A 25396-nucleotide genomic window follows, 5' to 3' on the forward strand; every position below is an offset into this window, starting at 1 on the left:
GTTTTCTTTGCCGATTCGGACTTTCGTGAATGGAATTTCTGTATATTTATCTCGTGATTGTGTAAGTGATGCTCTCAATTATTAAAACTTTTCGCTCCACATGAAGAAATATCCTGGTATTTTATGTTTTCAGGCATGTATTTGCTGTCATGTTGGTTGTCCAAATATCAGACTTACAGATATCCTACTCTGTTATAGGAAAAAGCTGTCATTTCTTATATTTCCAACCGCTGCTTCGCATCGTTAGAGCGCAAAGGTTCTATATCCGATTTTTGAAATTTAACAGGAGAGCATAAATAAAGTTCGGCTCTTTTTGAAAATGACAAATTGTTGTATTAGCTGAAATAAATTCCAAATTGTAATTTTATTTGACTTCATTAAAAGTTTTTAAAAATAAATAAATAAATAAAACGACTCGATGCCTAGAGCGACACTTTCACCAAGAAATTTTGCGGATTCCTCGTGGGAAGCATCAACTTAAATACTTCCAAATACTAAACACTAATGTTTAAGAAAAGTTCAATGGTTCCTCGTAGAGAGAGGGTTGATTATCCTTCAGTTTGTTTTATGGTGTTATTAGTATATTTCATTTTAATGTCTTACAGTAGGAATACTTTTTCTAGTTCTTTGCCTTTGGGCATGATACCCTGTATTGAGGTGACATTACCTCTTAGAAATGCCATACTTATTCTTTGTATGAGGAAAGTGCTTGCTCTATCATCTCCAGATAACTGCGTGATAGTCTGTCTATATCTTTTATAAAGTTAATACCTTCTCTGCCACACGAACCACTGGGTTCAATAGCGATAGTTAAAAAATGATACTTCTCCGCAAGATTGCAATATTTTCTCCTTTCTTCCGTTTCATTTCGGCTGACTATATTTCCCGCATGAATTGAAGAAAAGGGGAGATTGGAAGGAGTGAACGTATATGAAGATGTAAAGTCCCAAATTAGAGCTTTACCTCTCTTCCACGATAACAGAGTCATCTCATCTGATCTAATTCCATTAGTTCTGCTACACCCAATGGGTTCTCTTATTGCAGGTATGCCGGCTGATATTAGTGCTCTCATTATAATGTCACTAACATTTGAGTAGGGAGAGTGTCTACCTGCGGTTTTGGAACATGAAAGGCCATATAAACCTTTTTCTATTTATCTCACTCTTACATGCTTGACATTTGTGGGCTTCACATATATCTGCCTCTAGACGTAACGCAATGGCTATTCGGAGGCATTCATTGCGTAGGTGAAGACCAAGCGTGGGCGAAGATAGGGCTTTGAGCCAAGCACCTGCTTCTAAGAAGGAAGCAGAGACTTGTCTGGCTTTGTCTTCTAAATTGTCTGCTGACTGGAGTAAAAAGGAGAGGTGTGAATCAATGATAGGCATATTCCATTTGATTTGTTTTGATCAATCAGTGATTCTGTTAGGCATTTGGAACCATAGAATGATGCCAAGAAGGCGGGAATAGCTATATCTAAGGCTCATAAGATGCCTAATCCTCCAAAATTGATCGGAAAAGATGTCTGAAGCTATGCATAATAAGGAAGAAAACAGTTAAGGATGGACTCTAATCCAGATTTGATCGAGTTATCGTAACATTCAGGTAGATTTTCTTCTCTCCACGAAGGTGAACATCGTAGAAAATATAGTAACCTTGGCATGGTAAATGAAGTTCTTAATAAATAAAAAGCTGAGTGAGCCGACATTAATGAAAATCGTTGGAAATAATTCTCAAGCTTAGCAGGCAGTCTTCTCAATTAATAAAGATCTTCTTGCTTGAGAAGAAAGAGCAGAACCCAAGAGAAAAGCATTTGAAGGCGACACTAATTGAATGATTGGGGCCGCCTCATTAATCATGGTGAAGAATATATTTGTTCGTTCTGGAGATGTTTCCAGGAAGCTAATCTCACATTTGGAGTAGTTTAGTTGGAGGCCTATTAAAGATGCATTTCTATCGATATCATTTAATGTATTTAGTATGGTATCCGGATCTCCAGCTATAGTGCCATCCTGCAAGTACCATATATTTAAATATGTATTTATAGTGTTGACGATTGATTGTAGCATAAAGGCAAATATTACAGGACCTAAAGGGTCTCCTCTTTGGGATAAGATAATGTCTGTGCCTTATAATAAATAACTGGCTTTAGCATAACTCTGGAGCACGTAAGGATAGATGGATGAAAAACTGTCCTTAACGGCAGTGAGCATTGCATTCCGGTCTAATTCGTTAAACCATTTTTAAAATAAATCTTTAGGAAGGCTTCTGATGAGGGTAGCATTAATACATACGTGCAACTTCAGCCCCGTGTTGAATGCCTACTCCTAGTTGGTATGGAGAAATGCTTTGAAGTACCTGGCTTTTCATTCTCCCGCATATTATTTTAGAAGAAAGTTCTGTCCATGTATTTCCTATGACGATTGGTCTAATCCCTCCATAGTCCTTTTTCAATAGATGAGAGAAGCTCCGAAGAAAATTTATTTTATTTCTATGGGCACATCTCCTGACAAAATGAAAGAGAGAAACTCGCAAGTGATCTTAGTAAGGTGATCTTTAGTTATGAATATTGTAAAGAATTAAGTTCTTGAGAACTGAAGGGCGTATGCTGTCTATTCTTCCAGCTGAACCAGAAGGAAAGGATTTGAGCGGTTTTAGTAACTCGTTGGATAAAACTTTATTAACTGTAATATTATGATTTGCTACGCTAGATGCAGTAAATGTGTAAGAGTGCGGAGGATGTTTTTTTTTTTTTTTTTTTTAAGGATCTTAAAATAGCAGGATCTGATGAACCAAAATAATCCTCAGAAATGAGAAGTCTCAGAGGACCATGTATGTCGCCGTCAGCTAATTTATTTTCGGTATGTTTATTAATAGTTACACTTAGGATGGTAATTAAAAGTTAAAAATAGCAGCAAATAACACTCTCATTTTTGTGTAACGTTGCCTATCCTAGTTATAACGATTATAATGTGGTAAGAAAGAAACGCTTTCAAACAATCTCAAACTGTTAAAGTATCATCTACTAAACGAAAAAAAAGTAATTCTAAACGAGGGTTATAATACGCGTATGAATGTAGATAGTATCAGTAACTGTTTTGAATGAATTGCTCAGCATTCTTCACCACTGTCACCTTCCATCACGTAAAGCAAAGCGTTTTCCACTTGAGACGATGATGGTAAGTTGTTGTAAAAGTGATAATATTCTTGAGTAATTACTTCGATATTTAAGGTAGACCAGAGCTGCTGATACTGCAAATTGATTGTTCACCAACTGAGTGACTCCAAGATGAGCTGGTCTACCAGAACTCCTACGGTCACGAACATGAATTTCACGGAAAGCATATTACCTTCCCACACAAAAAAAAAAAAAAAAAAAAAAAATTGCCACGACGGGATTTGGACCCAGGTAGCTGCAATGGGAGTTTCCTTCTTTCCCATTTTTTAAAAAATAAGTCGCCCCACCGGGGTATTGTTCACCATTGACACCTCATGTCCTTTCTACATATTTCAAACACTACAGGGACACGAACACAAAATACCGAGGACGGTTGAAATTGTGTGTGAAATTCTTTCCTTGAATTGAATTACGTACTCTCACAAACCGTAACCAATTGATAGGCATTTAAATTATACTGTTTTTCATTGTATTTTTTGTTCCGTTCATAACCATACAAGCCCATTTTTTTTAGCCCTTTAGATTACAAACGTCTAACTTTGTAGGGATATTTTCTACAAGCACCAACAATGACAACCTCCCATTCACGAGTCGTGAAAACCTTTTGATACTGCGTTGCTCTTTCCACTGAAGAATGAATTAAATCAACTTGTAAGCAGCTGTGACCTTTCCCCATGAATTTCAAGTCAATAATGTTCAGTGTTGGATGGTTTGTTTACTATTTCACTGTCACTAATATACTTGATGCAAGACATATTTCAATGCAAGTACAATTAACACGTCCGTGAACTTGCCCCCCCCCCACTTTGAGCACTAACGATAAAATTAGTGTCAATCGTTAGTGCATCGTTAGTGCTTCTTAGTGCACCAACCCCTAACGTTAGTGCTTAATTAGTGTAGGAGCTACAAGCAAAAAACCTTTGCGGGGGCCAAGTTCACGCTGCCCCCCACTTCAAGCACTAACGAAATAACTACTGCCATTCGTTAGTGCATCGTTAGTGCTTCCTAGTGCACCAACCAGTGACGTTAGTGCTTCATTAGTGCAGGCTCTAGAGCCAAAACAATGATACACGCTGGCCCCCCCACTTCAAGCAATAAGGAAAGGAATAGTGCCGTTCGTTAGTGTATCGTTAGTGCTTCTAGAAAATACTAAAAGTTTCGTTAGTGCTTTAATATTAGTGTGGTTATGGCTAATTACATATCACGAAACTCCCATAAGAAATGCATGGGGAATTTTTCATTGAGTCAAATTACCGCCAAATTCGAAAGCACTATTGACCTCTGCTAGTGCAATCGTTAGTGCATCGTTAGTGCTTCTTACTGCAAAAACCGCTAACGTTAGTGCTTCATTAGTGTAGGAGTTATAAATGAAAAACTTTTGGGGGGGCAAGTTCACGCTGCCCCCCACTTCAAGCATTAACGATAAAATTAGTACCATTCGTTAGTGCATCGTTAGTGCTTCTAGAAAACACTTATACTTTCGTTAGTGCTTTAATATTAGTGTGGTTATGGCTAATTACATATCACGAAACTCCCATAAGAAATGCATGGGGAATTTTTTATTACGTCGAATTACCGCCTAATACAAAAGCACTAATGAATTCTTGTAGTGCAATCGTTGGTGCATCGTTAGTGCTTCTTAGTTCACCAATCTTAACGTTGGTGCTTCATTAGTGTAGGAACTACAAGTGAAAAACACTTTGAGTCTAGCGTGAACTTGCCCCCCCCACTTTGAGCACTAACGAAAAGATTAGTGCCATTCGTTAGTATATCGTTAGTGCTTCCAGAAAATACTAATAGTTTCGATAGTGCTTCACTATTAGTGTAGATAAAGCCAATTGTATGTAACGAAACTCCCATAAAAAATGCATGGGGAATTTTTCATTGCGTCAAATTACCGCCAAATTCAAAAGCACTAATGACTTCTTGTAGTGCAATCGTTAGTGCATCGTTAGTACTTCTTAGTGCACCAACCCTAACATTAGTGCTTCATTAGTGTAGGAACTACAAGTAAAAAACCCTTTGAGCCTAGCGTGAACTTGGCTCCCCCACTTTCAGCACTAACGAAAATATTAGTGCCATTTGTTAGCATATCGTTAGTGCTTCCATAAAATACTAATAGTTTCGTTAGTGCTTCATTATTAGTGTAGATATAGCCAATTGTAAGTCACGAAACTCCCGTAAGAAATGCATGGGGAATTTTTTATTGCGTCGAATTATCGCCTAATACAAAAGCACTAATGACTTCTTGTAGTGCAATCATTAGTGCATCGTTAGTACTTCTTAGTGCACCAACCTTAACGTTAGTGCTTCATTAGTGTAGGAACTACAAGTGAAAACCCCATTGGGCCTAGCATGAACTTCGCCCCCACTGTGAGCACTAACGAAAAGATTAGTGCCATTCGTTAGTATATCGTTAGTGTTTCCAAAAAATACTAATATTTTCGTTAGTGCTTCATTATTAGTGTAGATATAGCCAATTGTAAGTCACGAAACTCCCATAAGAAATGCATGGGGAATTTTTTATTGCGTCGAATTACCGCCAAATTCAAAAGCACTAATGAATTCTTGTAGTGCAATCGTTAGTGCATCGTTAGTACTTCTTAGTGCACCAACCCTAACGTTAGTGCTTCATTAGTTTAGGAACTACAAGTGAAAAACCGTTTGGGCCTAGAGTGAACTTGCCCTCCCCACTTTGAGCACTGACGAAAAGATTAGTGCCATTCGTTAGTATATTGTTAGTGCTTCCAGAAAATACTAATAGTTTCGTTAGTGATTCACTATTAGTGTAGGTATAGGCAATTATAAGTCACGAAACTCCCATAAGAAAAGCATGGGGATTTTTTCATTAGGTCAAATTCTCATGAAATTCAAATGCAGTAGTGGTCTCTTCTAGTGGCATCGTTAGTGTTTCATTATTGCTTGCTAGTGCACCAAGACCGAACATTAATGCTTCTCATCGTGAATGTTTTTATTGGCTACCGTAGTTAGCTTCCCCTAAGTTTTATTTTCTACCGTCCATGCTGTTGATGCACTAATGTTTGGAGTTCTGCAATAAGAGGTACTAACACTACACTACACCATAACCATTACACTATATGTAGTTATTAGTGCTTTTAAATATGTGGGAAGTTTACAAAATTAAAAATGCTAAGTGTCTAAATTTAGCCCCGCACGATTCTCAAGTGCTAGTAAAACTATTTGCATGTTTAGTGCTAAGTAATTTCATATTAGTGCGCTAAACACTAACGATAGTACTATCATACTTTAGAAGTTATTAATGAATAACTCGTTCGGGGCTAATTTTAGATTTTTCAACTTTTACACATTTTTTTAGTAATTGTGCCTCAAAAGTGGGACTAACACCAGTGGGCAGTGCATTAATAGAGCCCTATTAAACACTGATTGCTATCATAGTTTAGGAGTTATAAGTGAATAACACATTCCGGGCTAAATTTAAATTTATCGAAGTTTAAAATAATTGTCTCACAAAGGTGGAATAAACGTCAAAGGTTAGTACAGTGTTAATACTCCAAAAAGCTCTAACGTTAGTGAAATCGTAGTTTGGGAATTATTAATGAATAACTCGGACGAGACTGAATTTAAAAGTATCGAAAAACACTAATTTTCTCATAAAGGTAGGACAAACGCAAAAGGATAGTGCATCCTTAACGCTTCAAAAAATAATAAGTACTAACGTTAGTACTATCGTATTTTTGGACTTATTAATGAAAACTCAACCCGGTCTAACTTTAGGTTTTTCAACTTAAACAGTTTTACACTAATTGTACCACAAAAGTGAGACAAACACAAGCTCTTACTGCATTGCTAGAGCTCTATAAAATATTAAGCATTGTCGTTAGTGCTTTGATGAATAGTCCAGATAGCATTTAATTTTAATTTTCGAACTTCACACTAATTGACCCACAAAGGTAAGATAACCACCGAAGATTAGTCACTGTTAGTGCTTCATGAAACACTAATCACTTAACGTCAGTGCCGTCACAGTTTAGGAGTTCTACAAAATAACTCGAGCGGGGCTAACTGCAGGTTTTTCAATTTTTACACAATTATTGTAAAATTAGATAAATTTTAATTGAGTTCCGTCCGAGTTATTCACTGATAACTCCTAAACTATGATAGCACTATCGTCAATGCTTAGTATTTTTGAAGCACTTAGCACGCACGATCCTTTAGCGATTATCCTACCTTTTGATTGACAATTATTGTAAATTTCGACAAATTTGAATTTAGGCTCGTTCGTGTTATTCGTTACTAACACTTAAATTATGATAACACTACCATTAGTGCTTATTCAGCGGAGAACTAAACGCTGGTTTGCTCCATTTCTGTCAGACAATTAACGTAAAATTGTACAAAATTTAAAGATCTAAAGTATAACCCCCCCGAGTTATTCATTTTTAACCCCTAAACTATGATAGCAGTAACATTAATGCTTACGTTAGTGTCTTTCGGAGTACTAACGATGTACTAATCTTTGACGTTTATTCCACCTTTGTGGGACAATTATTGTAAAATTCGCTAAAAAACATTTAGCACACAGTGAGTTATTCACTTATAACTCTTAAACTATAATTGCGCTAGCACTAATGGTTCGTGTTTCGGAAAGCAATAAGGATGCATTAACTTTTGACGTTTATCTCACCTTTGTAGGACAATAATTGTACAATTAGAAAAAATTCAATTTAGTCTTGCAAATAACATTCACTAATATAGAGTTGAATCAAAGCACTAACGTTAGAGTTTAGTGTACTAATGGGAACTAACGATGCACTAACCATGTCAAACGTTTCTTTTTTAGTACTTGAGATGCTTGCAGGGCTAAATTTAGACACGTAGCATTTTCCATTTTGTAAAATTCTTCCACCAAATTTAAAAGCACTAACAACCATATAGTAATGTAATGGTTACTATTACGTTCGGGAATTTAACACAATGAAAAATAACCCAAGCATTTCTTATGGGAGTTTCGTGACTTATAATTGGCTATATCTACACTAATGTTAAAGCACTAACGAAACTATAAGCGTTTTCTAGAAGCACTAACGATGCACTAACGAATGGCAAAAATCTTTTCGTTAGTGCTCACAGTGGGGGACCAAGTTCACGGTAGGCCCAATGGGGTTTTCACTTGTAGTTCCTACACTAATGAAGCACTAACGTCAAGGTTGGTGCACTAAGAAGTACTAACGATGCACTAATGATTGCACTACAAGAATTCATTAGCGCTTTTGTATTAGGCGATAATTCGACGCAATAAAAAATTCCCCATGCATTTCTTATGAGAGTTTCGTGACTTACAATTGGCTATATCTACACTAATAATGAAGCACTAACGAAACTATTAGTATTTTCTAGAAGCACTAATGATATACTAACAAATGGCACTAATCTTTTCGTTAGTGCTCAAAGTGGGGGGGCCAAGTTCACGCTAGGCTCAAAGGGCTTTTACTTGTAGTTCCTACACTAATGAAGCACTAATGTTAGGGTTGGTGCACTAAGAAGCACTAACGATGCACTAACGATTGCACTACAAGAAGTCATTAGTGCTTTTGAATTTGGCGGTAATTTGACGCAATGAAAAATTCTCCATGCATTTGTTATGGGAGTTTCGTGACACACAATTGGCTTTATCTACACTAATAGTGAAGCACTAACGAAACTATTAGTATTTTCTGGAAGCACTAACGATATACTAACAAATGGCACTAATCTTCTCGTTAGTGCTCAAAGTGGGGGAGCCAAGTTCACGCTAGGCTCAAAGGGTTTTTTACTTGTAGTTCCTACACTAATGAAGCACTAATGTTAGGGTTGGTGCACTAAGAAGTACTAACGATGCACTAACGATTGCACTACAAGAATTCATTAGTGCTTTTGGATTAGGCGGTAATTCGACGTAATAAAAAATTCCCCATGCATTTCTTATGGGAGTTTCGTGATATGTAATTAGCCATAACCACACTAATATTAAAGCACTAACGAAACTATAAGTGTTTTCTAGAAGCACTAACGATGCACTAACGAATGGTACTAATTTTATCGTTAATGCTTGAAGTGGGGGGCAGCGTGAACTTGGCCCCCCAAAAGTTTTTCATTTATAACTCCTACACTAATGAAGCACTAACGTTAGCGGTTTTTGCGGTAAGAAGCACTAACGATGTACTAACGATTGCACTAGCAGAGATCAAGAGTGCTTTTGAATGTGGCGGTAATTTGACGATGAAAAATTCCCCATGCATTTCTTATGGGAGTTTCGTGATATGTAATTAGCCATAACCACACTAATATTAAAGCACTAACGAAACTATAAGTGTTTTCTAGAAGCACTAACGGTGCACTAACGAACGGCACTATTCCTTTCCTTATTGCTTGAAGTGGGGGGCCAGCGTGTACCATTGTTTTGGCTCTAGAGCCTACACTAATGAAGCACTAACGTCACGGGTTGGTGCACTAGGAAGCACTAACGATGCACTAACGAATGGCAGTAGTTATTTCGTTAGTGCTAGTAGTAGGCCCCCCCGTATGGCCGAATGACTCATCCTCACTCTCTTTTACGACCGGGATTTTTGAACTTCGTTCCCTTTTACGGCTAAGATGAGTGCTTTGGTACCTCGATTCTGATTGGCTGAGAGAAGTCACGTGACGTTAGGCCCCGCCCACGCGGGAAATTCAAACTTTCAGGTCACGTGGTATGACGTCATGAGTCACCCCGACCTCACCCTGGATTTTTGAAATTTGTTCCCTTTTACGGGTAAGATGTGTGATTCTGATTGGTTGATAGCTGTCACGTGATTTTAGACCCTGCGATATTTGAAAATTCGTTCCCTTTTACGGGTAAGATGAATCCTTTGGTACCCCAATGCTAGAGGTCACGTGATCTTAAGCCCTGGGATTTTTAAAATTCGTTCCCTTTTTATGGGTAAGATGAGTCCTTTGGTACCTCGATGCTGATTGGCCGACAGAGGTCACGTGATCTTAGACCCGCCACACACCCCATGAGTGAAATATAGAGCAATATGTCGGTGATCACCCTAGACCTGGATTTTTTTTTAATGGTTATCCTTAAAGTTCCCATGAAGGGTTCAACCTCCTCCTTAAATAACCCTTTTTTGGTATCATGATATTGTACTGAAGTTTACCTTAAATATTATCGTTCTCTTTGACAGATAAGATGATTCTTACCTTGATGGAGATCCTGTCCTTGAATTAGTAGCCTATGTCTCTGGAAGTAACAATGGTGAAAGAGGGGTGTCGCTTGTAGATTTCTTATAACACATTGTTGTGAGTTTAAGCGATTTATTGCTCAGTAAGCGCTTCATTAATGGAAACAGTGTTGCCAGATTTTTCTTACCGAAACTGCTCCGATTCTTTTCGAAACGGTTCCGCAGAGTGCAAGAAATTTTAAACTAAAATTTTTTCGAACTAAAAAATTTTAAACAAAAATTTTCAAACAAAAAATTTTCGAACTAAAAAAATTGAAACAAAAAATTTTCGAACTAAAAATTTTGAAACAAAAATTTCAAAAAAAAATCGAACTAAAAAATTTAAACACAAATTTTTCGAAAAATATTTTAAACTAAAAACTTTCGAACTAAAATTTTCGAACCCAAAAAATTTTCGAACTAAAAAATTTCAAAAAAATTTCGAACTAAAAAAATTGAAACAAAATTTTGTCGAAGTAAAACATTTTTTAAAACAAAAGTTTCGAACTAAAGATGTAAATCACATCTAAAAATTTTCAAATCAAACTTTTTTTTCGAACTAAACTTTTAAAATTTTCGAACTAGAAATTTAAACCAAGTTTTAGAAAAATCCTAAGAAATGTTTCTCCAGGAATCGAACTCAGGTCTTTCAAACCAAAGACGTGTATCCTAACCGATTAGCTATGAATGAATTCGGTTTTAATCATGCTTGGTGGGTTTCGAACCATGGTCCTTGAAAAGGATACACATATACTTTAAGAAAATAAATCTGACAGTGTAACGCTTCTCAAATCAAACTTTTTATCGAACTAAACTTTTAAAATTTTCGAACTAGAAATTGAAACAAGTTTTAGAAAAATCCTAAGAAATGTTTCTCCAGGAATCGAACTCAGGTCTTTCAAACCAAAGACGTGTATCCTAACCGATTAGCTATGAATGAATTCGGTTTTAATCATGCTTGGTGGGTTTCGAACCATGGTCCTTGAAAAGGATACACATATACTTTAAGAAAATAAATCTGACAGTGTAACGCTTCTCAAATCAAACTTTTTATCGAACTAAACTTTTAAAATTTTCGAACTAGAAATTGAAACAAGTTTTAGAAAAATCCTAAGAAATGTTTCTCCAGGAATCGAACTCAGGTCTTTCAAACCAAAGATGTGTATGCTAACCGCTTAGCTATGAATGAATTCGGATTTAATTATGCTTGGTGGGTTTCGAACCATGGTTCTTGAAAAGGATACACATATACTTTAAGAAAATAAATCTGACAGTGTAACGTGGATTAAAATAAAATGCTGATAGACTTCTTTGTGTGACGACATAGAAGCACATATGATTGAAAAAATGCAAACGTCAGCGGATCGCATTACTTTTTGTTTTACTACGAACGTGTCAGCATGATTCATGGAAAAAAAGCAAACATTGACATTCTCGTATGGAATATGAGGAAAATGAAATGTCGTCACAGTTACGACAGGTAGTGACATGATCCTGACAGAAAGCATTTGGGTTCAGAACTGTGATACTATATGATGTAACTATTGAGAAACTTGAATGACGTCACGATCGATTGTTACACATCGTTTTCGTTCGTGATTCATGACGAAAAGCGAGCGTTTTGATTGGTTCGTTGTGATGTCATTTTATAAATTTCCTCGTTTCTGATTGGCTGACGGTGACATCGTTTTCGCAGCGACCTAAATAAAAATCTAAATTTCATTTTTCAAATCCTACATCGCTCTCAACTATCGAGTGAAGAAGATCTCCTTTTAAAAGTGTTTTCATTTAAGCTTCATTGCACCGATTTTTTATTCATTGAATTGAGGTAAGTTCAGTGAGATTTTATTTGTCACACAAGATTCGAAAATCATTTGTGGGCGGATCACGAATACAGTGTTTTACTTTTAGTACGAAATATTTAGACTATGAGGAATTAGTGGAATGGGAAAGTGAGAGTACGAATCAGGAACCCCCACACATTAGAAGTAAGCACGAGAAATGATATGGTTTAGCGACCCTTCAGCGAGCGCCCGTCGGGAATTGAACCATGGCCAGAAAAATGTGTGTGCTTAGTTTTGAAAAGAATGCATTACAAAATTTCAGAAACTATGCCTGAGAATAATATGGTTCGATACCCTTTGAAAGCATTAGCGGCCCCTTCAGCTTAACGTGATATTCGAGCAACCGCCCGAGATTGAACCTGGGCCAGAGGTGTGTACGTCAACCATTTAGCTTAGTTTTGAAAAGAATGTATGATAACGCATGAGAATATTAAATTTCAGAAAAGGCTTGACAGCGATCCGATGTGGGAAAGCAAACCCCACCGAGGATTGAACCAGGGCCTTCCACGTTAAAAGCATGTACGCTAGCCGCTTAGTCACAATAATAAAAAAATACGCTATACAGATTTTGTTTTGACAATTACGTATGTGTAACGTTAATGGTTGATGAATCTCTTCAACTTGCAAACGCATCATTTAAAGGTCGTTGTGAGTGGGAAAAAAAAATGCTTACGCGTACTTTCTAACATCTCAGTACTGTTGAAACATTCATTCATTTCATGCATTCTTTTTATCACTATAGAATGGTAGGTCAGTTACATGCTGATGTAGTGCTCTCGAGTTTGACAGCAATAAAACACACATTTCAGTAACATAATTATTTAAAAAAAACTTTGATTTCTAGTACATGTGTTTTCATAATGAGATTCTGAACGTCACCGCCAGGAATCAAACTCAGGACCTTTACATGAATTACTTAGTTAATTATTTATCATGAATGTTATGATTTCCCGAACTAAGCGGTTAGCATACGCGCCTTTGGCGTGGGAGACCAGGGTTCGATTCCCGGCGGGGAGCTCATGTGGTTCGGATTCCACGTTAATCAGTAGGTCCACGTCTCATATAGCCTCGCTGCTGAAAGGGACGCTAAACTAAAAAATCAAAAAATCAACTCAAATTCACGCTGCTCAATTCCTTTTTTCCCATTACATATTTGTTTTACCGTACCTGTTTGTTTGTTTTCATTTTTAATCATGGTCCAATCGGGTTTTACTGTTTGTAATGAAATCACTCGTCATTATAGACGATTTATGTACGTTTATGTATTATGAGGCGTGTACGTCAACCATTTAGCTTAGTTTTGAAAAGAATGTATGATAACGTGTGAGAATATTAAATTACAGAAAAGGCTTGACATCGACCCCGACGTGGAAAAGCAAACCCACCGAGGCTTGAACCAGGACCTTCCACGTCCGAACCATGTACGCTAACCGCTTAGTCACAATAATAAAAAAAAAAAAAATACGCTATACAGATTTTGTTTCGACAATTACGTATGTGTATCGTTAATGCTTGATGAATCTCTTCAACTTGCAAACGCATCATTTAAAGGTCGTTGTGAGTGCGGAAAATGCTTACGCGTGCTTTATCACATCTCAGCACTGATGAAACATTCATTTCATGCATTCTTTTTATCACTATAGAATGGTAGGTCAGTTACATGCTGATGTAGTGCTCTCGAGTTTGACAGCAATAAAACACTCATTTCAGTAACATAATTATTTTAAAAAAAAACTTTGATTTCTAGTACGTGTGCTTTCATAATGAGATTCTGAACGTCACCGTCAGGGAATCAAACTCAGGACCTTTACATGAATTGCTTAGTTAAGAATTTATCATGAATGTTATCAGGTGATTAAGATTTTTCTTTCTTCTTTTCTTTTGTAGTAAATTCACGCTGCATAATTCCTTTTTTCCCCACATTACATATTTGTTTTACCGTACCTGTTTGTTTGTTTTCTCCTTTTATTAATATGGCCGAATCGGGTTTTATTGTTCGCAATGAAATCACGCGTCATTATAGACGATTTAACATTGAGGGCAGAATGCTCGAAATTCAATTCAACGCACCGCCCGTAGGAACCGATATCATACAGTATGTACACAACAGTTTCCAAGCAATGCTGGATCATTTGTTAGCCAATGTCGACGATGAGGCGATGGTTGGTTTATCAGTAATATCACCACGCAACACGAATAAACCGTTTTGGGTGAGTTTTCGCCAAGCACGAAACTTAACACTAGAAACGATGTGGGCCTCGTTCGAAAGAGTGTTACAAAGTAACAATGCATTTCTCCTGCACGAGCCATTCACCGTGCATTTTCATCGTGTCGATATTCCACGTGGCTATGGTGGTTTGCGGCAAGGAGTACTTCAAAATGAAGAATTGTTACGTTGCAAACGAGGGATTGTACGTGTACAAAATCAAGACTCAAGGTGCCTGGCGTACGCCATTGTTATTGCTATTGGTCTGAAGGCATACAAGAATGTAGATGTGCAACGTTATAAGCAGTATAAGCGTCAATCGAAATATGTTGTGGATCAAGAAGTCGATGCGCTATGTGCAAATGCAAGAGTCAATTTGGATCATGGTGCCAGTGTAAATGAAATACGACAATTCCAGGCATACCTTAAAGAATATAAAATTACTGCGTATACCAGTTTCACAGGCCGTGACATCATGTACGAGGGGCCCAACGATGAAAATCGCACTCCCATAAATTTGATTTGTTTGGCTGGCCATTTTGACATCATCCAATCCTTAACTGCTTGTTTTGCAACCAAGTTCTACTGTGAGGCGTGCCATAAAAAGTATAGTAAACGTAATGAACATGTGAAAAATTGTCCTGTAACATGCTCCAAATGTTTACAGAGACCTCTATGCGACAAGACTCAAACACCGATATTATGCAACGACTGCAATCGTCAATTTTACGGCGAAGAATGTTTTAACAATCATCGTAATGCTCCATATCATCAAGGGGAACCTGTATGCAAAATGGTGAAGCAATGTACTAGATGTTACAGAGTATATTCCTTTGTACGAAGTGGAGAACGCATTCATGATTGCAATGAGATCTTTTGCAATGTTTGTAAGAAGATTGTTCCAGGATCCCATCAATGTTTTATGCTTCCCGATCGACAATGCTTGAAACCTGGTGTTCCTTCACTCATGCACGCAAAGAAAGCCTTGTTGATATTCTATGATATAGAATCTATGCAGGACACGAATATTGGCGATAATACGTATGTACACATTCCAAATTTATTGGTTGCACAACAAGTATGTTATGCATGTGTTGAAAACGCTAATATCGAGCAGTCTTGCAGTACGTGTGGTCAGCGCCAGCATATTTTCCAAGGAGACGATCCAGTTTATAATTTTCTCCAGTACTTGCGGGAACGTCGTCCCAATATAAATAGGATTTTCTGTGTCGCGCACAACGCTAAGGGATACGATGGACATTTTATCCTAAAGACCATGGTCGAACAATGCCAATGGAGACCTGACGTCATATTAAATGGGACCAAGATACTGAGTTTAACCTTGAATAACCTGACGTTCATTGACTCGTTGAACTTCTTGCCTATGGCATTAAGTAAATTGTCAAAAGCGTTCAATTTACCCGCAACCAAAGGCTACTTCCCGCATTTCTTCAACACCAAGGAGAATCAATCGTATATTGGACCACTTCCAGAAACGAAGTATTATGGTGCAAATGAAATGGCCGTCGAAGACAGAAACAAGTTCATGCAGTGGTACAACGATCATCGTAATGATACGTTTGATTTCCAGAAAGAAATTCTCAAGTATTGTATTCAAGATGTCAATGTACTGCGACAAGCATGCGTTTCGTTTATGACGTCATTTGAAACAGAAACCAAAGTGAATCCCTTCTTGGAGACGATCACGATTGCCAGTGCTTCCAATTTAGTATTCCGCCGGAATTTCCTTAAACCCAACACCATTGGAATTCTACCGGCACATGGCTATCGATGGAGAAGTACCCAATCGATCGCTGCAATGCAATGGCTGGCCTACATTGAAAAAACCGAAGAAAAACAAATCTTACATGCGGCCCGACAAAAAGAAGTGTTTATTGCGGGATTCCATGTTGATGGTTACTACCAAGATCCTGAGACGTTAGAGGAGCACGTCTACGAGCATGCCGGCTGCTTTTACCACGGGTGTAAAGTATGTTTTACTACAGGCCGTAATCAGCCCATCTACAGCAATCCAGAAGACACCATGGAATTCCGTTATGAACGAACGCAAAGAAAAAATGCAAGACTGCGTGAATTGGGGTACATTGTACATGAAATGTGGGAGTGCGAATTTAATCAGTTCTTAAAACAAAATCCTGCAATGGCGACGTATCTAAAGAATCACCCGTACATGAACCGCAGACCATTAAATCCAAGAGATAGTTTTTTTGGAGGAAGGACCAATTGCGTGAAATTGTACCACCAAGTCGACGAAAAAGCGGGGGAAGTAATAAAATATTTCGATATTGTCTCGCTTTATCCTTATGTAAATAAGTGTGCTAAATACCCTGTAGGGCATCCACGAATTTATCTACAGGGTGATGAAAATATACCACCAATAAATAAAGTCAATGGTCTAATCAAAATGTCGATATTACCAAGTCGCCATCTTTATCATGGTCTCCTGCCTTACCGATGTAACAAGAAACTACTCTTTCCACTGTGTGCTGCGTGTGCCGAAGAAATGAACCCAGACCCTACAGCAACGTGTACGCACAACGATCAGGAGCGATGCCTCACTGGAACATGGGTATCATATGAAATCCAGAAAGCAATAGAATTGGGATATCAACCAGTGGAAATTTTTGAAATTTGGGATTATGACATTGAACAATATGATCCCATCACGAAAACAGGTGGCTTGTTCACGGAATATATCAATACATTTTTAAAATCAAAAATGGAAGCGTCTGGCTGGCCCAGTTCCTGTGTCAGCGAAGAAGACAAATCAAAATTCATACAAACCGTCCTAGAGCGTGAAGGTATTGCATTGGATCGGTCCAAAATTGAAAATAATCCTACACGAAGAAGTTTATCTAAGCTTTGTCTTAATGCTCTTTGGGGAAAACTTTCGCAAAGATCAAACTTTAGCCAGACCACAATTATTGATCGGCCGGAAGAATTTTATGAAAAACTCACTTCCCCCGACATTAAACTCCATCAAATTGTACCCATCAATGATACGATGTTGTATGCGTTCTGGGAGTACAATGAACATGTGCCTGTTCAAAACCGAAACACCAATGTCGTGTTAGGCGCATTTACAACATGTCAGGCACGTCTGGAACTGTACAAGTACCTGGAAATGTTGCAGGAACGTGTTTTATATTTCGACACGGATTCTGTGATATTTACGGAGAAGCCCGGGGAGCCAACCATTGAACCTTCAACGTACTTGGGATGCTTATCGGACGAGATGGAGTCTTACGGACCACGAGCATACATCAAGACATTTGTCAGTGGAGGACCAAAAAATTACAGCCTAGAAATATACAATCCGGATACCAACGTCACCAGTTACATATGCAAAATTAGAGGATTTACATTAAATTACAATGCAGGACAACAATTAAATTTCAATACGCTAAAAGAAATGATTACAAATCAATGCCGTGGACAAGTCACCATCACTATCCCCCATAAGATATGCAGGACCAAAGACCATACCATCGTCACACGCAAAGAAGAAAAAATGTACAGTATCCAGTACGCAAAACGTCGATTTAAAGAAATCAATTCTTATGATACGGTTCCGTACGGGTACGTTAAAAAACAGAAGATGGAACTGGAAAAAGAAGATGAAGAAGAAAAACTGTAAATACCCAATAAGGCCGCCATTTCTTTTTTCCTTTTCCTTTTCTTCTCCTTAACCACAAAGCAGCAACACCAAGAAGAAAATGAAGTACCCACAAGAGTTCATAAATCATCAACATCACCATCAGTGGAAGAAATGTAGTCATCTCGTACCGAAGGAGGAACCTTGACCATAAAGCAGCAACACCTAGAAAATGCAGTACCCAGAAAAAAGTTCGTAAACATCCATCGGTGAAAAAAAATGCAGTGATCCTGTACCCGAGGAGGAAGATGAACCTAAACAGATCCATCATTTACGAGTAAGTTTTATTTCTCTCTTATCAATATTGACTCATTTTTATTGTTTCAGAAAAAAGAAATTCTTAAATTAATCCATCGTTTCTTCTTTTTCTTTCCAGGATACGGCTACAAGATTCGAAGATGATGACGCGTCCAACATATTCATTAAACTAGATCCTGTATTTATTATGTTAATAAACATGTATAGGAAGAGCACATACTTTTCGTTAAAATACAACAAGTTGAAAAAAAATATGTTTTATTATTTCTTGAAACCCTGAACACTTGTTTTCAAATCATGGTAATCTTGAAAATTTAAGGTGAAAAATATATTCAAGATTTGGTTTACATGATTTTGTTCGAAAAATAATTAAAGAATTTTTTTAGTGTCCAAAATTTGATTTTTAATTTAGTTCGAAAAAATTTTTAATTTGAAAATTTTCAAATGTGGTTTACATCTTTAGTACGAAACTTATTTTTAAAAATTGGTTCGAAATTTTTTTAAAATTTTTAGTTCGAAAAATTTTGATTTGAAAATTTAGTTCGAAAGTTTTTAGTTTAAAATATTTTTCGAAAAATTTTTAATTTTTTTTTAGTTCGAATTTTTTTGGGTTCGAAAATTTTTTGTTCGAAAATTTTTTGATTTGAAAATTTAGTTCGAAAGTTTTTAGTTTAAATTTTTTAGTTCGAATTTTTTTGAAATTTTTGTTTCAAAATTTTTTAGTTCGAAAATTTTTTGTTTGAAAATTTTTTAGTTACAAATTTTTTTTAGTTCGAAAAATTTTTTAGTTTAAAATTTCTTGTACTCTGCGGAACCGTTTCGAAAAGAACCGGAGCAGTTTCGGTAAGAAAAAATCTGGCAACACTGTTTCCATTAATGAAGCGCTTACTGAGCAATAAATCGCTTAAACTCACAACAATGTGTTATAAGAAATCTACAAGCGACACCCCTCTTTCACCATTGTTACTTCCAGAGACATAGGCTACTAATTCAAGGACAGGATCTCCATCAAGGTAAGAATCATCTTATCTGTCAAAGAGAACGATAATATTTAAGGTAAACTTCAGTACAATATCATGATACCAAAAAAGGGTTATTTAAGGAGGAGGTTGAACCCTTCATGGGAACTTTAAGGATAACCATTAAAAAAAAATCCAGGTCTAGGGTGATCACCGACATATTGCTCTATATTTCACTCATGGGGTGTGTGGCGGGTCTAAGATCACGTGACCTCTGTCGGCCAATCAGCATCGAGGTACCAAAGGACTCATCTTACCCATAAAAAGGGAACGAATTTTAAAAATTCCAGGGCTTAAGATCACGTGACCTCTAGCATTGGGGTACCAAAGGATTCATCTTACCCGTAAAAGGGAACGAATTTTCAAATATCGCAGGGTCTAAAATCACGTGACAGCTATCAACCAATCAGAATCACACATCTTACCCGTAAAAGGGAACAAATTTCAAAAATCCAGGGTGAGGTCGGGGTGACTCATGACGTCATACCACGTGACCTGAAAGTTTGAATTTCCCGCGTGGGCGGGGCCTAACGTCACGTGACTTCTCTCAGCCAATCAGAATCGAGGTACCAAAGCACTCATCTTAGCCGTAAAAGGGAACGAAGTTCAAAAATCCCGGTCGTAAAAGAGAGTGAGGATGAGTCATTCGGCCATACGGGGGGGCCTACTACTGTGCTTGAAGTGGGGGGCAGCGTGAACTTGGCCCCCCAAAGGTTTTTTGCTTGTAGCTCCTACACTAATTAAGCACTAACGTTAGGGGTTGGTGCACTAAGAAGCACTAACGATGCACTAACAATTGACACTAATTTTATCTTTAGTGCTCAAAGTGGGGGGGCCAAGTTCACGGACGTACAATTAACATGCCTGCGTTTGGGTTTTTGAACATGATTATTGTCAACACGCGAAAGATTTTATTTCCTTTGCTGAATGATGTTATATTGAAGTATTCTTAAGTATAATCGGCATATGTTTAGTGCTTTCTTCTGTAATGTATGATAAAGAACAAAACTTATGAACTTTTAAGAACTTAAACAAATTTTGGAGTAATGGTTTGTTTTTTCGTAGAGCTATTAGTACCATTTAGTGTGCTTAATTAGAATAATACAACAAGACAAAATTTACGAAGTACTGGTGCACAAGGTTCTATGTCCCATATTTGGAAGAATATACTGGAACGAAAGTTCTATGTCAGGACATACAACCGCTTTGCTCTAAGAATTTTTTTCAGAAGACATAAGACAATATTTCATTCATTATTTCTTATAAACAATAACGATTTCGAATGTTTCTTTATCGCCATGTTAAAGAGCACATTATGCGATATCTATATGCATAAAACACTCAATTAAAGAAAAGGACTTAGAACCTTTGCGCTCTAAGGACGCGTAATCTTTCTGCCTGTACAATCATACATTTGGAAGACATGTACAGCGAACCACAAAAGTCTCTACCCCTAAGTGCTCTTATTCCATTACTTCGGGACCAGGTAATTTGCAGTTTGTAAAACGCGTTGAAAGATGCAACCGAACTTACATATAACTTTTCTCGGCACTGACAGCACTTGATAGCACTTACTAGTTAGTCACGTCTTTATGTAAGTAAAATTGTGAGTAGATGACGCAGGAAACATTTCTCCATTCTGAGATGAATCGCTCTGGTTCAGAGCGTGTTGTGCAATAAACACCATATATTAATCTCAATATTGCTGTGTATGTAATGTATTGTTTCATTATATAACTGTTACTGTATATTCAAAGAAATAAAAACACTGATCACACATGAATCAGAAAATCCTTGAAAGTAGATCAAATCTAGAACAACTGCTGGAAATAAGTTTGTAAATTACTGTCTTCATTGACAGACCTTCCCCAGTTCTTCTTATTCTGACATCTTTTTCTTTCTAAGGAAGAGATATTGCTTCTCACACTGAGTATGATTGAAATTGAAATTGAAACATTTGAAAAAGTTTCAGGCTGGTCGGGATTCGAACCCAAGTCTACCGAATAGAAGTTCAATGCGCTACCCACTCACCTACACCGCCACTTCAGCTTGCACCCCAACTAGTACCTAGTTAAAATCGTTTCATGGATCACTAATGCTTATGTGAGTGTCTTAATGACTTAATCAAGATTTCCTTGTTTAACTCAAAAACAAGTTATAGAGACGTTCCTCAATGAGTAAAATATGATAAAGAAGAAACGTAATGTAAATAACGACCATACGTCAAACCGATAACATAGCCTCAATTTGAAGAACGTTTCGCGATAACTTCTAATTTCCAAAGAAGAAGAGACGACATAATTTATATTCACATTCTTTGAATAATAGCAGCACGTATAGAAATAGATAGTTCTATGTTTATGTTCCACAACTGCTAGTTTATTTTTTACATTCATATGAAGAATTTGTGTTAAATTGAACCGGTGGCACTAGCAGAATGATCTTGGGCGTTCGGCTTTTGATCATGAGGCGCAATCCACTACGGGTTCGAATTCCTCTGAAGAGAAAGGTCGGAATTTTAACTGTCCTCGATATTTCTGTGTGTGTTGTCCCTGTAGTGTTTGGAATACGTAGAAAGGACATGAGGTGCCAGTGGCGAACAATACTCCGGTGGGGCGATTTATTTTTTAAAAATGTGAAACCAGGAAACTCCCATTGCAGCTACATGGATTCAAATCCCGTCGTGGCAATTATTAATTTTTCTGTATGGGAAGGTAATGTTTCTCTAATTGGTATTGTAATTGTTTTCCTTTATTATTATTATTATTATTATTATTATTATTATTATTATTATTATTATTATTATTAGTAGTAGTAGTAGTAGTAGTAGTAGTAGTAGTAGTAGTAGTAGTAGTAGTAGTAATAGTATTATTATTATTATTATTATTATTATTATTATTATTATTATTATTATTATTATTATTATTATTATTATTATTATTACAGAAGGAAAGAAAAGTCACATAGTCGAAGCTATTCATAGGAACAGGAAATATATACAATGTGTCAGATGTTTCTTTAGTTTACACATGAACGCAATAAATGGATTTACAGGTAGAATTATCATTTTATGACAACAAGAAGTGTAATATAAATATTTTTAGGTGATAACAGTAATGCATTTTGTTTCGCCCTTTTTCTAGGTAGAAAGGTGAGGTGACATCTTAAATAGGATCACTCTCTTGATTAGACTTGTAAATTCGATCATATTTGCAATTTGTGCACAGCTAGGAACAATTTCTACGAATTCATTTTTGGCACATAATAGAGCAGTAAGGTCATGTTTAGCCCTTATGCGTTCATCAATTCTTCTCCAAACACGTTTCGTTCCCAGACAGCACGAATCAAGGTTGATACATATGGCGTAACTTTGTGTTGGCATTTCACGTGTGAAGGAAGTCATCTCAACTCTGAGACCCAGATAAACTGGATATTTTTGATGTTACTATATATCAGAAGTTTCAATATTGCAAATTAAAAAATTTCTTAAATTGCCTCAGCGGGAATCGAACCCGTGATAACAACATTATGAAACTAACGCTTAAGCAACTACTCTAAGATATCAGTGTTCACGAGAACGAAGAAACTGGATGTGCTGTGAATTGCAGTGAATTCAGTAATTACACACTTTTACGATTCCAATCTAACAATGATGAAACTGTGATTTTAGTCATGATAAAATCGTAAAGTATTATGCAGAAAGAATAGTCCAGAGAATTCAACTTTAAAGAGACAATTGAAAAAGACATACAAACATACAAGGAATTGCAGGAGAAATTGGCCTATAGAATGCTTAAACCCTTAACATGCGCAGTGCCGTACCTTGACGGGAGCCACGGACGCCCAAGTAAGGGAGCGCAAAAATCGGGAGGAAAATGGAAAGAAGGAAAAAGTATTAAAAGTGCTCAAAATCAAGAAACTAGGGTTTATTTTTGATAATTTTTTTACGTCAATCATGGTGGCGCTTCTCGGGTTTTCTAGCGACCTCTCTCATATGTACGGAGGCCCTGCCGTATGCTCTCGCCTTGGGCTTTTCATGGCACGGCACTAGAAAGATACTCATATTGATTGCAATCTGGTGCTTCACGGCACAGGGTTAGTTTTTTAAAAGTTAACTAGTTTAACGAATCTTCCTCAATACCTTATCTATCTATATTATAAAATTGAATGTGACTATTTTTGTGACTCTTAATCTCTTGAACTGCCCGACCAAACTCGTTCAAATCTTGAAGGTAGATGCGGTTCTACCCTGGGAGTGTTTTTAGCCATTTACTTTGACGGTACAACTTAGGGGTGGGGGAGGAGGTAGGCATAGATAAAATGAATAAAACTTAATAACTCTTGAACTACCCGACCGAACATGATCAAATTTTCAATGTGGATGAGGTTTGGGACTCTGATGAGTTTTATAATTTCACATTGACGGAGCAACGTATTGGAGGGGGTGGAGGGGAGGTAAACAAAAATCAATAAAATATAAAAAACAAAAGTGACTATATTCGTGAGTTAATTACTTTTGAACTACCCGATTGATCTCAATCAAATTTTCAACATATATGAAGTTCAAACCTGGGAAGCTTTCTTATCATTTCATTTTGATAGTAGATCTTGGGAATGGGAGAGGGGAGGAGGGGAAATACATGAAAATGAATAAAAATAACTCTTGAACCGCCAGGCCGATCTCGATCTAACTTTCAACACAGAAAGGTTCGCACATGAGATGTTTTCTTCATTTCATTTTTGCAATGCAACGAAGCGGAGGGAGAGGGGGGAGATAATGTCAAAAAAGGAAAAATAAAAGTGACTGTCTTTGTGACCATCACGTTTAAACCACCGGACCAATCCTAATCAAATTTTCAACATAGATGATCTTCAGATATGAGGTGGTTTTTATCATATCACTTTAACGGTAGAACTTAGACGAAAGGGAGGGGAGAGGAGAAATCTATATAAAAAAATAAAACTTAACTCTTGAACCACCCAACCGATCTCGATCAAACTTTCAAGATAGATAAGGGTCGGCCCTGGGATGTTTTTCTCATTTCACCTTTACAGTGCAACAAAGGGGAGGGGGATTGGGAGATATATTTAAAAAGAATAGAAATGAAAGTCTATGTGAATTCATCAGGCTTTAAGCACAGAACCGATCTTAATCAAACTTTTAATATGGATGAAGTTCGGACCTGGGGTGGCTTTGATCATACCACTTTTGCAGTAGACTTTAGGGCGGGGGAGGGGAAGGGACAAATATATAAAATAAATAAAATTTAATTACTTTTGAACCACCCAACAGATCTCGATCAAATTTTCAACATAGATTACGTTCGGGCTTGGAATAATTTTTGTCATTTAACTTAGACGTTGCAACGTAGGGGAGAAAGAGGCGAAGATATATGTAAAAACACAAAAATGAAAGTCACTGTCCATGTGAGTTCACTCTTGAAATACCTAACCGATTGCGATCAAGTTTACGACATATATGAGGTTCGGGTTCGGGCATATATTCACTTTGACGATAGAACTTAGGGGACGAGGTAGGAGGGGATAGACATTTACAAATGATCGAATATTACCGATATTAGCATCGAATCTATAATTTTTGAGATCGCTGAGATGAACAATGACACTTCTGATGCCATTTAAATCCAAATTCAGCCCCTCAAAGATTATGGGAGGAGAGGGATATAATATATATATATATATATATATATATATATATATATATATATATATATATATATATATATATATATATATATATATATATCATCAAAATGACCAACATTAGTGTCGAATTCATACTTTTCGAGATCGCTGAGATGAACAACGACAGTTCCGATGCTTTGGCCCGCAACATGGGGAGGAGAGGGGACATATAATAATCATCGAAAATTTCCAATATCAAGCAGCGCTTTAGTGATAGAAAAAAAGTGTCTGACTAACGAAACATTTTGCTACTTTTCCTTAATTTAACCCAGCGAAGTGGGTAATT

The 25396-nt window shown here is 36.9% G+C and overlaps 2 protein-coding genes across 2 annotated transcripts in view; both read left to right on the forward strand.

Moving 5' to 3' along the window:
- The window catches only part of LOC145666021 (putative gonadotropin-releasing hormone II receptor), a 683846-nt gene that overhangs the window by 457662 nt on the left and 200788 nt on the right, over positions 1–25396 (forward strand). The window lies entirely within an intron of this gene.
- On the forward strand, positions 15652–18623 carry LOC145665744 (uncharacterized). Its single transcript, XM_081732880.1, has 2 exons — positions 15652–18404; positions 18504–18623. The coding sequence occupies exon 1, from the start codon at positions 15728–15730 to the stop codon at positions 18107–18109; it is 2382 nt and encodes a 793-aa protein (XP_081589006.1). The 5' UTR covers positions 15652–15727; the 3' UTR covers positions 18110–18404; positions 18504–18623.

The sequence above is a fragment of the Thermobia domestica genome, chromosome 12, assembly GCF_964235325.1.
Source record: "Thermobia domestica chromosome 12, izTheDome1.hap1.1, whole genome shotgun sequence".
Lineage (NCBI taxonomy): Eukaryota > Metazoa > Arthropoda > Insecta > Zygentoma > Lepismatidae > Thermobia > Thermobia domestica.